Below are 18,689 nucleotides of genomic sequence, written 5' to 3'. Positions count from 1 at the left end.
AAAGTCATTCTGATTTTGTACCAATGTCTCCCATTTGTGACTGTTCTTTTAAAATACCCAGTAGCCCCCAGATCCTAGAAACAGTCCAGCCTCAGCTAAGGGATCTAGACGACAACTCCTTTCCTCCTCAGATTCTGCCTCTTTCCACACTTTCCATAGAACTTCTTGACATTCCCCAAACATCCCAACACTCATTCAAAAAGTCTTTTCAGCCCTTTCCAAACTTTTATTATGAAATCAGAGAATAATCACAGATTTGTTCACATTTGTCTCCTCCTGCCATCACTCCCCAGTTACGGTGTGAGTCATCTGTTTTTATTTCCAGGGATTATATTTGTCAGCTCCCAGGAGCTGAACAAAAGGGGATTTCATTCCACCTTTGATTCTGATATTACTTTAATCTGGAGACAAGTTGCTTAACCTTGTCCCATGCTCTTTTTGCTTGTTTTGTAAGCTTAGAGGACATTAGGATCCCTTTTAGCAAGAACGTTGCTAGAATGGCCTTGACCTGACATGCTGTGCCACACCCTAAAAGCATCTCTTGTGCAAGATCAGGGACAACAGGATCTTGAGGAACACTTTGGCCAGTGACATTGATCCAGTGTTTTCTTTAAGCCCTTTTGCAAGTGATTTCCCATCCAAAGGCTGAGTTATAAGGAAGTGAGCTCCTAGGTAAAGTGAGGTGACCAGAGCAAGCATTGTGACAGGCTCTGAGACTTCGTCTGAAGCATCTCCAAACTGTGAACTTGGTGTCCACCAACTAACTCACCTCAGAACCACAAAATTGGTGGATTGGAAAGAATATAGAAGTCTCTTTTTTATGTCAAAAGCCATCTGATTTTAGGGTATGACCATACTTGACTGTATTTAGGTGGACAACATACTTAACAAATAGTTTATTGTGACGCTTAAGTGGAATGGACACCCCTACACAAAAAAATAATCAGTGAATTTCATTACAAGCACAGTCTGCAGACTCTTCTGAGAACTTGACCCATAGGATATGCTCAAAACCAAAAGTTAATGGAATATTTAACAGTAATAATAAGCCCAAGGTGACAATATCAAATTTCTAAATGTTGCAGAAGGAAAAATTAGACATTTTCTTTTTCATTACTTTATTTACTTATTTCTTTACATATCTACAAAATCTATGTGCATACAAGTGTATGGATGTGTGCAAGTACACACACACAAAAAAAAAAAAACAGAAGTCATCGGAGTGCCTCTGGCATCTTCTTCTAAGACTTTCTGCCTATTCTGTTGAGACAGGGTCTCTTCCTGAACATGGGCCTCATTTCTCAGCTAGGCTGGGAGCCAGTAAACCCCAGCTATCCTCCTGTCTCTGCCCTCCCGGAGCTGGGGGTGCAGGTGTTTGTGGGGATGTCCAGGTTGCTATGTGAGTGCTGGGGTCCAGATGCTGGTCTTCAGGACTGTGTCACAAGCCCTATTAATTGTTGAGCCATCACTCTCATGCCCGGTGCTTTGTAAGAAGAACTTAAATATTAATTACTGACAAGACCACCGCCCCTCTCACGTGTAAGTCAGAATGAAAACTGCTGTAAGGCAGGCAGCTGTGGTTCTGATGCTGCAAGACAAGCACTTTGATCTGGTTCTGCAGATTTCTTTGTAGGGAATGCTGCAGGCATTTATGAAAAGTCACATTCCAGGTCCCATGTGTCTGCCTCACAGCTTTACCAATCTGGCCTTTAGGGTTAATTCATGTAACAAACAAATCCTTTTTTGCTATTGGACCACACAACTTGACTTGATTGACATTTCCAATTTTAAGGTCCTCAGAGAACATGGTCATTGTAGTAACGTTTACAGTACTAAAACTGGACACTGAGAAATCTTTGAGCAAGCTTTGAACACAAGAACAAAGCAGTGTACGGCAGCCATCCAAAAGTGTTTGCCGCCACCTCCTGGCCCACCTGGAGAACTACAGCAACAATCCGAGTACTGGGTGGAGTCAGGAAAGAGGAATCTGGTGGGGACCTTAGTGATAGATGCTGGCTTTCAGACCAGCTGATGCAAATTCTGAGGGTTGAAAGGCCTAAATAAAGGAAGCAATCCAACTAGAAGTTTCTCAGTTGCCATGAAAGACCACAGACAGGCAGACAGGAGTTCTTTATGTTTTCTGACTTCTTTTTTTCCTGAAGTATCTTTAAAACTTGTTTTGGGTTTTTTGTTGTTGTTTTGTTTTTGTTGTTTTTGTCTTCAGTGGCTCAGTATACATTCAGAAATTCTAGGAGGTCAAGAGACATATAGGAAGCTCTCCAGTCATCAGTTTTTATCATTTTTAAGGCCAGAAATAACTAAATTTCCAAGCTTTTACAGTCTATATGTGTCTCATGGAGGGTGGGGATGGTGGAGGCGAGAAGCAGGGGTTAAGCAGGTTGAACACAATGCTAGGACATCAGAAGGCCAGCAGGGCAGCCAGCCAGTCCACATGCTTTCCCTCAAATTCCAGCTGAAGTTCAAAGGCTCAGTGCCCTGTTCTCAGATCACCTTTGAAAATTAGCCACTTTCCTGAAGGTTGATGAGTATGCTGAATGCAAGAGTGGAGAGGTCTATGCAGCGCCTTAGAGAGGAATTGGGGCCTCACTCCTTTTCTGCCCATGGCAGCCAGAGGTAGATTCTCCCAGATCTGCCGGCTTCTCTGATCTTTAATACTCCTGGCAAGACTAGCAAGCTGTTCTGAGGAAACACAGAGAGAGAAAGAGAGAGAGAGAGAGAGAGAGAGAGAGAGAGAGAGAGAGAGAGAGAGAGATTTTAGTTGGTAGTTTTTATACAATAAATTGTAATAGAAGTTATAATTATCCATGAAGATGGGCATGATACACATTTCAGACCTCAGGTTTGGTTACCAGCCTCTTACCATAGAGCATCAATATGTTAGATACAATAGTAAGTGCTGTGCTTATTTGTTTCTTTCAGCAATTATTTTTACATCAAGACTGCAGTTTTACCATATGCAGGCATGGGCTAAGTACCACAGATCTCCATCAATAAGTAAGACAGGTGAAGTTCCTATCCAATAGAGAGTTCAGTCAGAGCCAAACTGAAACAGAAGCTGAAAGGACAAGGGAATCGCGCGCGCGCGCGCGCGAGAGAGAGAGAGAGAGAGAGAGAGAGAGAGCTGCAGGGAAGGTGTCTACCACATCATTGTTCTCTTGTGAGCTCCTGGAGCCTGTATAACCACACACACACACACACACACACACACACACACACACACACACACACACACACACACTGTCACTTAAGGATGTGCCCATGTGGATGTGAGATCATTGTTAGAAATGAGAGATCAGTGCAAAACTCTGAATTCTCACAAAAGAAATAACCCCTGAGCTAAATTTGGGGGTGGGGAAAATAAGACAATAATTTTTATAAGCATTGGTATTGTGACACAAAATGTCTATTAGGTAAGTTCCTTTATCTGATAGTGAAGCAATTTGTTTCCAATGAGGGACAGACACATGACATATATGAAGGATTCCAATATTTAAAAGAGAGGAATAGTTATCACTGACATACATTGTAAGGAATACTGCTGGGAATGGACACATGCTAGGCAAATGTACCACCACTGAAGTACACCCCTCAGCCTCTTTGGCACCTGTTACTTTTGAGACAAGATCTCATTATGCTTCTCAAGCAGTCCTTCCTCAGCCTCCACAATAGCTGAGGTTGCAGGCCTATGCCAAAAGGCTGCCAGTTTAGCAATTTGCAAAAACACCTACAGCTGGGTGTGCTAGCCTGTAATCTAACTATTGTGAAGACTGAGGTGGGATGATCACGAGTTCAAGGCCAGCTTGGGCTTCAGAATGACACCTCTGTCTCTTCCTGATCCTAAAACTGCTGCCAGTAATTTTTGCCAGCATCTCAATAAATCATATTTGTCAAAGTTTTCCTTTAAGGTTTATTTTGAAAAGTGCTTTAGGCTCTTAATAAATTGAATCTATTAATTGTCTTCAAATCTGCTTCTGTGTAGCATCCTCAAATCCAGAAGGAATCTCATTATATCAAATATCTCTGCTGTGATGATGCAAGAACTCTCGGACAGTGGGTTATGGGAATAAGGATTGCCAAGGTGAGTGTGCACTCAGCTTCACATGGTCTTGGGTTAGCCAACAAGCTTGCTTACTAGGGCCAGCATTTTGCCACTCCTGGGTACAGATGTTGTCTCATCTATTTGCTCCCCCCAGTAAACGGAGTCATTCACCTTCTATTGTATAGCATTGACGGTACAAGCACGCACCTGTCCAGTGGCCTGAGTTAACTTTCAAACAAACTTTTCAGATTCAGAGAGAACTGCAAACATAATATGCAATAAAGAAACTCAAGATTTGGCCACAGGTGTGTACCTCAGTGGTAGAGCTCTTGCCTAGCCTGTGTGAGGCCAAGTTTGATCCCACAGTAAAAAGGGAACGAGCAAAGGAAGACGGTTAACTCCACAAAATAGTTACATCAAGGCTTGTGATCAGAATTTTGTGGCTAGCCCTATCCTCTGATGTGTAGCTCGGAGAATTTGCTACTCCTGGTAATCTAGAAAATTACTTAACATGTGAAAGAGTAATCAGTGAAGTACACCCCCCAAAAGGCAACTTGAACCAGGAAAATAATGGCACTTTTTTCTCTCTCAATAAATATCTTGCCACTGAGTGCAAACTTTGACATAAATGGATTTCTTTCCCCTCTCTGTGTTCCCTCCCTAGTATGGGAAGACCCTCTATGACAACTACCAGCGGGCTGTAGCAAAAGCTGGACTTGCCTCTCGGTGGACGAACCTGGGGACTGTTGGTACAGCAATGCCAGCTCAGACTAGTACAGGTAAAAGCCAAGAGGAGATTCACATGCACACATCAGGCTCAGAGCTCATGTCTATCATCCGATACACTCTGTAAAAGCAACCTCTGAGGCTGCTTTTACAGCCTGCAGAGCTGGCAAAGTGTGCAAAATGTCTCCTGTGCAAGCAAGCATGAAAGCCTGAGTGTAGATCCTCAGCACCCGTGTAAAAGCCAGATGAGGTGGCACAAGTCTGTGACCCCGGGCGCTAGGGGGCAGAGATAGATGGCTCTTGGGACCTTGCTAGATATCCAGCCTAGCCAATCTGTGAGCTCCAGGATCAATGAAAGACTGTCTCAACCAACCAACCAACCAATCAGTCAAGTGAAGAAGTAATTAAGGAAGGCATCCTGATATCAACCTCCAGTCTCCACACACACCTGCATACATGAGCACACCCATGCACATACATGTGCACACATGCAAAGGAAAGAGAGAAACATGGGGGCATAAGATAGAATAAAACAGATAAAATAAAACCAAAACAACTTTGAAGACACTGTTTGGGAATATATGCGCCCTACATGTATCTAATTACAAGCGACTTATTTTATTTTTTTATTTTATTTTTTTTCTTCCATTCATTTATTTAGCTCATAAATAAAGTCATGCACAATTATGATACACAATACAGTATGTTCACAATTGCATGGCTAAATTAAACCAATTAACATGTTATATCACACATATTCATCATTTTTTTGAGAACACTTAAAGTATACTATCTCACAACTTTTAAAATATAGCATATTGTTATCAACCATATTTATCATGCTCTCAGTAGACCTCAAGACTTCAGAGAGTCCATGCCTCTTGTCCAACTGCAGTTTTATATCCTTAAACCAATCATTTCCCCATTGTTAAAAGACCCACATTGAAGCCTAATAGCTACAATTCTGCTCTCTGCTCCCATAAGTTCATCATTTCTAGGTTACTCATAAAATTGAAATTGTGTGACATTTGTCTTCCAGTGTGTCACTTATTTTATTTTTTGGAAAGCATATAATTTTACTACTTACTAAAGATGAAATCAAATTTGCATGCACAGGTGAGCACTCACTGAAACACCTTGGATTCATCACATATTTGAGTTTCAATTAGCATATATATATACATATATACATATATATATAGAGAGAGAGAGAGTAATAATGGCAATATGTTATGCATGAATAGCAGCAACAGGTTTTCCAGGTTCTGCAGACATTTGAACAAAATTGTAAAGACATCCAACACACTCCATTTAAAAAACAAACAACAAACAACAACAAAAAAGTAAAAAACAAAATCCCAGAAAACAGCACAGTTCTGTTACTCTTGTGGTACTTGGCACCATTTTTTTTAAATTAGCTTCTCAGTCATCATCTGGGAGGAAACCATTCTGAGCAACATCATTAAAAACAGCTCTGATAAAGCATGGTCACTACTATAAAGCAGGTCCACATATGAGTGAGTACATATCATGTTTGTCTTTTTGTGATTGGGTTACCTTGCTCAGAATGGTTTCTTCGAGTTCCATCCATTTTCCTGCAAATTTCAAGATTCCATTGTTTTTTTCTGCTGAGTAGTACTCCATTGTGTAAATGTACCACAATTTCTCTATCCATTCTTCGGTTGAGGGGCATCTAGGCTGCTTCCAGTTTCTGGATATTACAAATAATGCTGCTATGAACATAATTGAACAGATGGCCTTGTTATATGAATGTGCTTCTTTTGGGTATATGCCTAGGAGTGGAATTGCTGGATCTTGTGGTAGACTCATTCCTATTTTCTTGAGGAGTCGCCATACTGATTTCCACAGTGGCTGTACAAGTTGGCACTCCCACCAGCAGTGGAGGAGTGTTCATCTTTCTCCGCATTCTCTCCAGTATAAACTGTCATTGGTATTTTTGATTTTAGCCATTCTGACAGGAGTAAGATTGTATCTCAGAGTTGTTTTGATTTGCATTTCCCTGATGATTAAGGATGTTGAACACTTTATGTCTAAAATCCACAAATTAGTGAGTACATACCACGTTTGTCTTTTTGTGGTTGGGTTACCTCGCTCAGAATGGTTTCTTCTAGTTCCATCCATATAGATATCTGTTAAGTCCAATTGCGCCATAACTTCTATTAGTTCCTTTGTTTCTTTGTTAAGTTTCTGTCTGGTGTTCCTGGCCAGTGGTAAGAGTGGGGTGTTGAAGTCTCCCACTATAATTGTGCGCAGTTTTATGTGTGATTTGAGTTTTAGTAATGTTTCTTTTACAAACCTGGATGCCTTTGTATTTGGGGCATAAGTGTTCAGAATTGAGACTTCATCCTGATCAATTTCTCCTGTGATGAGTAGGAAGTGACCTCCTTCATTTCTTTTGATTGATTTTAGTTTAAAGTCCAATTTGTTGGATATGAAGATTGCTACCCCTGCTTTTTTCTTGGGTCCATTTGATTGGAAAATCTTTTCCCAACCTTTAATTCTTAGGTACTGTCTGTCTTTGAATTTGAGGTGTGTTTCTTATAAGCAGCAGAAGGATGGATTCTGTCTTTTTATCCATTCTGCTAATCTGTGTCTTTTTATAGGCAAGTTAAGATCATTGATGTTGAGGGATATTAATGATCATTGATTGTTCATTCTTGTTTGTTTTTGATTTGGTGATGGTGGCGAAATTATGTGTGGGATTCTATCCCTTTTTCCTTTGGACTGTTGGTAAAGTGAGATTATCTATTGCCTATATTTTTCTGGTTGTAGTTTACTTCCTTGGGTTGCAGTTTTCCTTCCAGAACTTTCTGTAGGGCTGGATTGGTGGATATGTATTGCTTGAATCTGGTTTTGTCATGAAATATCTTGTTTTCTCCATCTATATTGATTGAAAGCTTTGCTGGGTATAGTAGTCTAGGCTGGCATCCATGGTCTCTTAGTGTAGGTAGAATATCTATCCAGGACCTTCTAGCTTTCAGAGTTTCCATGGAAAAGTCAAGTGTAATTCTAATAGGTTTGCCTTTATATGTTACTTGACCTTTTTCCTTTGCTGCTCTTAATATTTTCCCTTATTTCTGGATGTTTGGTGTTTTGATTATTATGTGGCGAGGATAATTTTTGTTGTTGTTTAGTCTATTTGGTGTTCTGTAGGCTTCTTGTATTTTCATTTAGGTTGGGAAAGTTTTCTTCTATGATTTTGTTGAATATTTTTCTGTGCCTTTGAGTTGGATTTCTTCACCTTCTTTTATACCTATTATTCTTAGGTCTTTTCACGGTATCCCATATTTCCTGGATATTTTGTGTTAGGGATTTGTTGGACTTAAGATTTTCTTTGGTTGATGAGTCTATCACTCCTAGTGTATCTTCAACTCCTGAGATTCTCTCTTCCATCTCTTGTATTCTGTTGGTTATGCTTATGTCTGTTGTTCCTGATCATTTACCCAGCTTTTCTATTTCCAGCATTCCCTCAGATTGTGCTTTCTTTATTGTCTCTATTTCAGTTTTTAGGTCTTGAATTGTTTCCTTGAGAGATCTGTTGATATCTTGTATTTTTTGGGGGGGGTTGTTTTTTCTTCCATTTCCTTAAGGGATTTTCTCATGTCCTCTTTGAGGTCCTCTATCATTTTAATGAAGGTGTTTTTAAGGTCATTCTCTTCTGCTTCATCTGCATCATGATGTTCAGGTCTTGCTGGTGGATGGTTACTAGTCTCCGGTGGTGTCATATTGGGTTTTCTGTTGTTGAGTGTGCTTTTACATTGTCCTCTTCTCATCCTTTCTTCTGGTGGGTGTAGCAGGAGTCTCTTCCTCTCCTGGAGGGTATGGGACCAAGGTTCCCTTCTGGTAGATGCAAACAGTTCCAATACTCTGATGACTGTCCTCTTGTCGTGGATGGAGGTGGCACTGTTACCAGGGCCTTGGCAGTGTCCAGGTGCGCTGGATCCCACTGCCGAGTTCAGATCCGGTGAGCAGACCCCTGTCATCAGATGTTTCCAAGCAGGGTCGCTTAACCGGAACTGGAAAAACCAAGGCTAATTTTTATGTGTATAATTTTACCATTTATTGGAGATTAAATAAAATTTACATACTAATGAAATATGGACATGCTTATTTAATTTTTACAAGGAGAATTAAATCTTGGCTGACTATTTGATACTGCAAGGCATAGAACATCTTCACTGTGATTAGAGTTGATCTGCATTCTGATTTTATAATCATTAGTGCTGAGAATGCCACTTTGCACAAATACATAGTGCAAAAATGGCAGGAGTCTGTTTAGGGCTCTTTCAGAAATCATTGGAAATTGTGTCCTAATGATCATTTCATAAAACAAGTCAGCAACTCAACTCAAACAGCAATTTGGTGGGGGGTGGGGGTCAAAACAGGGTTTCTCTGTATTGTTTTGGAGCCTGTCCTGGAACTCACTCTCAAACAGCAGTTTTTAATATTAATTTTTCTCTATTCCTGAGAACATTATACATGTATACAATGAAACCTGGTCATATTCATGTCCCATACCCCACCAAGTCCTTCCAGTGAAGCCCCATCTCAATTCATATACTCTTTCTTTTTTTAAATAACACGTTAAATCCAATTAGTGCTGCCCTTATGTGATGGATGTAGGAATATCTACTAGATCTTGGAAAAACACATTTTTAATACAGAATTCTCCCCCGCCCCATATATGGGCTAAATTTTTGCTGGATTGCTCTTTAACAGCTAAACACATCTGGTAAGAGTTTTGAGTGCTATAGTAGTCATGTCACATCTAGAAGACAACAAACATTTCACAGCACTCCTCCCGGTCATCCAGTTCTGACATTCTTTTTTCCTTTGAATTTATTATATGTGCATTGGTGTGAAGGTGTCAGATCCCCTAGAACTGAAGTTACAGAGTTGTGAGCTGACATATGGGTCCTGGCATTGAACTCGGGTCCTTTGGAAGAGCAGCCAGTGCTCATAACTGATGAGCCATCTCTCCAGGCCCCAAGCATTCATTATCCCCCCTTCCCCAGTATTTCCTGAACATTGGTGCAGGGAGGGGCAACAAAGATGTCCCATTTAGGGCTGAGCACTCATTTTGATCAGGTATGCATCTGCCTATCACCCGTTGCCCACTGCAAAAGTCTTAAGAGTTTACTGAAAGCCTTATAATATTTTACTAAACATAAGTCCTCACACATACAAAACACATTCTTTTTCTTTCTCTTTCTTTCTTTCTTTCTTTCTTTCTTTCTTTCTTTCTTTCTTTCTTTTCTCATGACAGGGTTTCTCTGTGTACCTTTGGAGCCTGTCCTGAAACTCACTCTGTAGACCAGGCTGGCCTTGAACACTCAGGGATCTGCCTGCCTCTGCCTCCCAAGTGCTGGGATTAAAGGCATGCAGTACCACCACTGGGCTTCAAAGTACATTCTTAACAACAGAGACATATCCCAAAGTGGACCTCTGATTTTTCAAAGGGCTTTGTGAAATCCTTGTGAATGTTTCCTTTTGCTTTATGATGTAAAGTGCTTTGTATTTGCAGATTCTACTTCAAGAATACTAAAAATGGGGGCTGGAGAGATGGCTCAGAGGTTAAGAGGTCCTGAGTTCAATTCCCAGCAACCACATGGTGGCTCATAACCATCCATTATGACATCTGGTGCCCTCTACTGATGTACAGATATACATGGAAGCAGAATGTTATATACATAATAAATAAAATCTTTAAAAAAAAGAATACTAAAAATGCCTTCTTCATTCTTTTCTCTTCCTCTCAGGACTTAAAACAGGCACCAGCCAGCCCAATGGTCAGATTCCCCAGGCAGTGCCTTCTGTTGGTGCTCTTCTCCAAGAGGCCCAGACACAAGTTGAAACAACTAAGGTAACTCACAGACCCCCCAAAGCCTGCCCAGCTGGTAATGCAGCCGTGACCATGAGCAGGTCCTGAGACCTTTTTCAAAACCCAAACAGACTTCTAACAACCTGGAAGTCAGTGTACTATAATTTCATTTAAGGAAATAGCTTCACATTTTATCTTACAGCTACTAGACTAGAGGTGAACATTAACATCAACTGTTATTCTCATTGCTTTGTGCTGCCCTAAGTATGTTTGTTAACTTCATTTGTTATGACAGAGGGATTTTTCTTCTTGTAGTGGCTTTCATGTTCTCTCAGCCTTTGAGATTTTCAGTTATTTTGTTAACGAGCAATTGAAAGTTAGTCAGAAGCCCTATATGAAGTGCCAAGTGAACCCCAAAACCAGATCAGAAGACTCTTAAAAGGGGTCTACTCATAAAATGTGCATTTTCTATTTTTCTGTTAATGATTTGAATGCATGCTCAGGGTAATGGAGAAGAAAATACACATAAGAAAAAAACCAAAAGTGGAGGTGCAGATCAGTGGCATAGCATTTACCCATCATGTGTGAAGGTGTGAAGCCCTGGATTCTGTCGCCAGCACCAGAAAGAAAGGAAGAAAGAAAGAAAGAAAGAAAGAAAGAAAGAAAGAAAGAAAGAAAGAAAGAAAGAGGATGGATGATAGATAGATGGATGATAGAAGATTGGACAGATGGGTAGGTAGATAGATAAGTATGATAGGTAGGTAGAGATAGATGATAGATAGATAGATAGATAGATAGATAGATAGATAGATAGATAGATAGGCAGGTTGCATATGATAACATCTTCCATAACTTTTTCTATCAAAGAGATTAATAAAGATTAATTTAAATCTATATAAAAGTCATAGCTGGTTATAATTTAGTTACTAATCCAGTTCCTATGACTCAGATGCATCTGGAAATCCCACTGAGTATTCCTTGTGACTCAACAGCTTTAAGTAGCTGTGGCCCTCTCAGGCCCCCACATCCTGCGATCTGTAGGTACAGCTTCACTAATTGACGTCACTAACCCCTTCAGTGGTAGACGTGAATACTGATGTTTACTGAAAGCCTTAGTGTTTCTGAAAGCCATTTCAGAGTTTTAAAAGCTGTTTCTCTAATCTATGTAAGCCTGACAATATTATCGTGCAATGCTCTTTCTGTTATATTTTCATTTTTCTCTGTAATGTTAGCCAAAAAGTATTTTTAAAAGCTGAAGAAATAAAAGAGCCCCAGAATAGAAATCATTTCTATGTGAGTACCAATACCCAAGCTGCCTGATCCAAAATTTTTAAGAAATATATCATAAGTTAATTAGTTTAGCATGCTAAGTAAATAATTGAAACTCATTGGAAAGTAGAAAATATCTAAATTTAATCTTCAGTTGTTCAGACGATTAAGCGGAGAAAAATTAAAACAAGCTAATAAAGTGTAAATTAAAGTGGTGATGGTTTTCCCTAAAATGTAGTCATTTAATTTAGCTGCCTGAAATCTCGAGGGATGTTGCATTTATATAAATACACTGTTGTAATCATCATCAAGCCCTCTATTGACAGAAATGGACTCTAGAGTCTAGAGAGACTTAAGCCAAGTCTGGTGTTCTGACCTCTGCAAACAGCATATGCATCATGGTTTTACTTCAGGAACTCATCAAGGGCGTATCGCACTTGGTTTCATTATAACCCAAGGCAGATGATGCTCGATTTATACCTGACTTACACCACACATGCACGAGTGCATTTGAACACACACACACACACACACACACACACTAAAAAGAGGAAGGTAAACTAAGAGTTTAGACCAGGTGTCCTACTTCCTGCTACGCCCTCCTGAAAGCTTCTCTGATAGAGAGTGAAGCTTATGATTAGTTCCTCCTTTGAAGTCCACAGTCTGGAAACCAGAACCTTCGTTCTGGGAACAATAATGCATAGAAATACCATCCACAATCAAGGGAACACTGGAACATGCTCCCTATCAGGAAGAGATCCTTTATGGCTGGGTTTGTAAACACTCAGAATTATTTTTCTTAGTTATATCACTTCTAGCGTCTTCATTCTAACCAAGCAGGATATCTAAGCAAGGAGTTTTTTATATAATATTATTTGTTTTTTGACAATTCCATATGTGCACACATGTGTTTTGAGCACATTTATCTCCAATTCCTCCCATTCCAACTCCTCCCAGATACCCCCTCACTCACACACATTTCCCTCCCAACTTTACATTCTCTTTTTTCTTATAACCCACTGAGTCCAATGTTGCCTATGTACTCATGGGTGTGGGGCTATCCACTGGATCGTGGTCAATCTACCAAGGACCATATTCATAAAAAAACATTGATTCTAATAGCCATCAATTGTCAGCAGATCCTCAGCTAGGGGTGGGAGCTCCTATACAAGTCCCAACTGGGCTAGAATGTCAACTAGCTTGTTATTATGCAGGTCAAGGTCCAGAACACACTTTCACTCTCACCTTCCCCAACCTCTGGCTTTTACAGTCTTTCTATCCTCTCTTGCTCACAGGAACTGAGCCTTGGGGGAAGGGTGTGTCACGTAAAAGTTCCATTTATGACTGAGCACCCCCACTAACGATTGTTCTCTGCTCCATGACTAGTGTGAATCTCTGTATTAACTGTTGTCTACTACACAAAGACATTTCTCTGATGAGGACTGAGAGCTGCACTAACCTAAGGCTATAGCAATAAATATTTAGAGGACAGATTAATACAATGTCCATTCAGCAAAAATAGTAGTAGGTTTACCCCTGGAGTCTATGAGCTTTCTGGCCAGATTTTAAGCCAAGAGACTCTGTGAAGCCTCTGAAATGTACCATACTTACCTCTGTACCACCAAAGGTATGGCACAGGGGCTCAGTACACACACACACACACACACACACACACACACACACACACACACACACCTCTAAAATTGTGTTCCTTTTATTGATGGCTTGTCTTAGCTCTTTAGTAGGAAGTCTTAGGGAATCATTTGGCTTCCAGTTTGAGTTGCCTAGGGATGAATCTGCTTGGAAATAAAACTGAGGGAGGGAACCCCACAAGGAGTTAGGATTTATTAAAACTTGACTGATCTAAAGACAGTAAACACTTCTTAGAGTGAATGTGGCTGAGAAGCCCAATTACAGAGAGTGGTGGTTGAGTGCTCACATATAATGATGTCAAGGCATCTGATACCACTCCCGGTACCTGGAGCAAAGGTGAGCTCATGAGCAAACTTAGTCCCAGTGTGGGAGGGAATGGGGCAATTCCTACCAGCATCAATATCATATAATGGCTATGTTGTCACTTTCTTGAAGGAGGAGAAGCAAGGCTTGGGTAACCACTACCCAGGTGCAACCAAAGAGAATCATCGCCTGAAGTCCAGCCTGCCACCACCCCCTCCAGTAAGACGATCTTCGGACACCTGTGGCAGCCCTGCCTTACCACCAAAGTCCAAGGGCCTTGGCAGCAGCGCCTTCCCCGCCCCGCCCGACGACTTCCTGCCTCCACCCCCGCCACCACCACCCGAGGAGGACAGCGACAGCGAGTTACCTCCACCACCTCCAAGCCTCCTGGAGGAGCCACCGGACTTTGTGCCACCACCCCCAAGGGCTGCGGCCTTTGAAGGCTCTGAATTGCCACCACCACCACCACCCCCTCCCTGTCTCTCCCAGGAGACGACGACCATGTCATCTCCAATGCCCCCCAAAAAGCCCCCAGTGCCCCGCAAGAGGCAAGAGAACCAAGGACTCCCCGGTGCAGCAGGAAGCGGCGAGCAAGATTTCATGTCAGACCTCATGAAAGCTTTGCAAAAGAAAAGAGGCAATGTGCCCTAGGGATATATGTTAGTGTCTGTGATCATTTCTAATTTGATCCATGTTTTTGGTACTCTATTGCTGTGGCATCTTGATCATTTTAGTAAAATGTTTTCTGACTAGAAATCATGTAAAACTCTTCACAGTTGTAAATATTATGTTCACATCCATTAAGGCAGCTGAGGTTTTCAAACTAACTACATCCATCCAAGCACATACATGTACATCCCGTATGTTTTCACCTGAGTGGATTTCATCTTGCAGTCCAGGCTTCCTGAAATGATATTCTAGGTTCGTTTTATTGTATTCAGAAGGCTCAATTTTTAAAATTAAATTTTGTCGGAAAATCCTTCTGGAAATAGTGTATTAAATTTTGGATGGTGACAACATTTGACTTTCTAGTATTTTTTTAAGTCCTATGCCTTAAGTCCTGTTGTTCTATTTTCCTTCTCAATGCCTAGAGAAAGCAGAAGAGAGAAAAGAAACAGAACAAAAGCAGATTTCCATTTCTTTTATACTCCTTGATTGACTCTATCTCTGGCCCTAATACTGGTTTTATGTGTGGGTGCATGGGTGGGTGGGTGACACACACACACACACACACACACACACACACACACACACACACACACACACGTACATCAGGGTTCAAATTAGAAAACCAAAACAAGTGAAAGTAAAGCAAGAGTGCAGAGGGAGGGGCACACAGAGCGAGGCAATCTCAAATGATCTTGAGGAAGTATTTGAAATTGAAAACACTTTACTTCAAATCTCACCCCACATACTCACCCCATAAACTCATTCCAGTTTAAATTTTGTGATTTTGTTTCAGCGCAGTAAAATCAATTTCTGATCCCCAGGCAAAGCCTGGACATTATGCAGACCCCTGGGACAATACAGACAGGCACGATGGCACAGTTTTATTAGAGACTAGTTCTGAGAATTAGAGTTTGGTAAGAAGCGATGAGTGTCTGTGGCCACAGAGAGGTCCAGACTGCTTAAGTCTGACAGATTAATGAAGCCATTACAAAGAGCTCAAGACAAAAGATCTTTTATAAGTACTCTAATCTGGATTTACACATGAGGATCAAAATAACCAGGTGTGGTGTATGCTTGTAATCAAATTGGAGGCCAGTCCTGGCTATGTACCAAGACCCTATCTCAAAATAAAAACAGAACAACAAATAAAACAACTACCTTGACTGCAGATCAAGAGCATTTGTAAAACTTAGAACTCTGGTCTCCTGGGGTCAAAAGAATAGTGTGTCACTTGTTTATTTCAGAGTATACAAACTTGGGTAGAGATTCATGGTCATAGCTATAGAAGGAAATACAGGTTCCTGCAGTCTGGAAGATGGAGGCAACCTGAAAATGATGCAGTCCACTCTGCCAATAATTAAGGTTCTGACATTATATAACAAAATTACCTAGTGCAAATGCAAACTGAAAGTTCATCTCCTCTGTGATTCAGAGCAGAGTCCCAGGACGCCCAGGTTAAGCCTGTGTCTAAGCACCCAGGTCCTAGAACTGGCTCTGGAAAATTCTTGGCTCTCCATCTTTTCCCACCTTTGCTGTTGTCTGTACACTTACTTCACTGTCACTCTACAAAGTCCCAACTTTCTATCTGCCATCTAGATGTTCTCCCTAACCGGAAAACCTTGCTGAAGAAAGACATCACTGGCCAGGGAGAGCGACCCATCATTCTTTCTTAAGCCAGAGCATGAGGCTAGTAAAACAGGTACTGGGAACTCATGGCTGTGGATCAGGGGAGGGAAAGGACCAGAATCTGAGTCCCCAGAGGGTAAATGAGAGATACAGTTGTAATGGGTTTCATAGGAGACCACAAAAGCATCACTTTAAACATATTGCTTAGAGGTGAAGCCTACAGGTCTCACAGAGTTGGTGTACATCCTTCCCCTTGAATTCTGTGTGTACCAGATCTTTTCTTTTTTTCTTTTTTTTTTCTGTTTTGTTTTTCAAGACAGGGTTTCTCTGTGCAGCTTTGGAGCCTATCCTGGCACTCTCTCTGGAGACCAGGCTGGCCTTGAACTCTCAGAGATCCGCCAGCCTCTGCCTCCCAAGTGCTGGGATTAAAGGCGTGTGCCACCAATGCCCGGCGGTCAGATCTTTTCTTTATCAGAGAATAGACTATAAAAACTCAAAGTGACTATGAGTCTTACTCTCAAATTTTAACCTTCGATACGTATTTTTGGAGAGCTACTGAAAAGAATATTGACATGGTTATAGCAGACTAAAGCACTGTTACACTTAGACTCTCCACCTCTCTGCCCTTGCCTATATTGCCTTCCTGTGTGAGCACAAGCCCAATACTGAAGTCTTATGGTCTCAAGCCCTAAAAACATGGGGTGCTTTCAGTGAACATCAAGCAGACATATGCCTTTTATAGGTGTAAACACCACCAAGCAGTAACTACTGTAGTTTCTGCTCAGTAAAGCAGAATCACTTTACCAGACTGAGAGGTTGCTTCATAAGCATTCCCTAGACCTGAGCAGGGTTATCCAGATCAATCCTGACAGATGAAGTCTAGAGAAATGTTTGGATGAAGAATAGTTCTAAAGCCAGGGATCAAGACAGTGTTACTAATATTCACTTATAAAATCTATAATCTTGTAAAATGAGGTCATCAAGACCAATTGTAATGGACAAGCTGTAATTTAAAACACAGCATTTGAGCCAGGCATGATGCCACATGTCTTTGATCCCACCAGCACTTGGGAGGCAGAGACAGGTGGGTCTCTGTGAGTTCTAGGCCAGCTGTTCTATATAATGAGTTCCAGGACAGCCAAGAGAGATCTTTTCTCAAAATAAAAAGAACAACAACAAAAAAAAAAAATCCAGCATTTATAAGACATATGGTTTAATCTGACACATGATAAAATCTGAAATGAGTTTTTTTTTCATTCTTTTATTCTCTGTGTGGGGTGAGGGAGAGCCCTGCCCTTCTTTTAGTTGTGTTTTTGGGGTTCTTGTGCATAGTGCCTGGCATATCTGTATGTCACAGGAAAATGTCTGAAAGTTGGCTACAAGTGGTTATGAGTGAAGACCTTGAAGAATGGGACATGAACTTACTTTTCTATTCATCATTACTTATCACATCATGATTTTATAATTTAAAACTTTGAGTAGCTAGAAAGTTCTAAACATAATTTATACTCCTACATAGAGTAGTATAGATGACTTTGTCATATTGGTGATTACTATTCTATTCAAAACAATTTTATTTAGTTGGTTACTTTCGTTTTGTTTTGTTTTTCAAGACGGGCTTTCTCTGTATAACAGCCCAGGCTGTCCTGGAATTCAATCTGTAGCCCTCACAGAGATCTTCTTGCTTCTGCCAGTATAGGGCTGGGATTAAAAGAGTGCACCACCTAACTCAAAACAATTTTAAACATTAAAAAAAAAAAAACTTTCTCTATTACTTGCTTCAAACAAACCCATAAGTTACGAATATTAAGATCATCAGCAGGATTTCCTGTTGTTGTTTGGGCTTTTTTGAGACAGGTTCTCAACTGTAGAACTCAGGCTAGCTTTGGCCTCATAACCTTCCTGCCTCAGCCTCAGGAGTGCAGACAATATAGACAATGCACACCCAGTAGCATTTCTTCAAATACGCAAAAGTTAAATATCTCCCATAATTTTCCTAAGAGTTGAAAAAATATTTTCATAGTGTTTTAAAAGAGTCCTGGTGGAAGAAAATTGCAAGAAACTGAAAAATGGACCCAGTAGACCAAAAGGCAGTGAACTCCAAAATGGAGTGCTGGGTCTGCCCCATGGGAAGAGTAAGGGGCATCTTACCCGATTGCAGCCAACAGGCAGATGAGTGAGTTCCAGAGATCCTTAGTTTGAAAAGTGGCGAGTTGAAGTGGACAGAGTCCCGGCATCTCAGTCCGCTGCAGGCAGGAGGAAGTGCCAGGAAAAACCGAGATGGAAAGCCAGTTATGAGTTCAGATTTTAGGATCCCCGAAATTTCCCGTGCCCCTGGCAGGAGAGGTTACAGAGAAAGCCTATCCTGCCAGCAAGCTTCGAGAGAGCTTATGGAGAGAGCCTAAATCACGTGGGCGCCAAATGTTATGTTTTTGTTTAAATTAGATATAAAGAAAAAGAGGAGGCGCAAGATGAGACATATTAACCATTTTATTTTAGGCCCAACAGAGTAGGGAGACTAAGAGAGAAAAGAAACAGAGT

General features: G+C 40.9%; 1 protein-coding gene and 1 long non-coding RNA gene across 4 annotated transcripts in view; one reads left to right on the top strand and one right to left on the bottom strand.

Annotated features, from left to right (window-relative positions):
• The window catches only part of Apbb1ip (amyloid beta precursor protein binding family B member 1 interacting protein), a 107,272-nt gene extending 92,400 nt beyond the window's left edge, over positions 1–14,872 (top strand). For 2 of the 3 annotated variants that reach the window (XM_035442795.1, XM_027405347.2), the window contains exons 12-15: positions 4,001–4,099; positions 4,725–4,839; positions 10,567–10,670; positions 13,986–14,504. In XM_035442795.1, the coding sequence (XP_035298686.1) occupies positions 4,001–4,099; positions 4,725–4,839; positions 10,567–10,670; positions 13,986–14,504 (837 nt within the window). Of the gene's footprint in view, positions 1–4,000; positions 4,100–4,724; positions 4,840–10,566; positions 10,671–13,985 lie in introns of all 3 variants that reach the window. The other variant, XM_027405348.2, reaches the window with a different exon arrangement.
• LOC118238595 overlaps positions 1–18,689 on the bottom strand; it is a 61,565-nt gene extending 42,876 nt beyond the window's left edge. The window contains exon 1 of the long non-coding RNA XR_004769318.1: positions 18,300–18,689. This is a non-coding gene — a long non-coding RNA (uncharacterized LOC118238595). The remainder of the gene's footprint in view (positions 1–18,299) is intronic.

Source organism: Cricetulus griseus, chromosome 3 (genome assembly GCF_003668045.3).
Source record: "Cricetulus griseus strain 17A/GY chromosome 3, alternate assembly CriGri-PICRH-1.0, whole genome shotgun sequence".
In the NCBI taxonomy this organism is placed as follows: Eukaryota; Metazoa; Chordata; class Mammalia; order Rodentia; family Cricetidae; genus Cricetulus; species Cricetulus griseus.
Note: the sequence above shows the minus strand (reverse complement) of the source record. Positions and strands in the feature narration are given on the sequence as shown.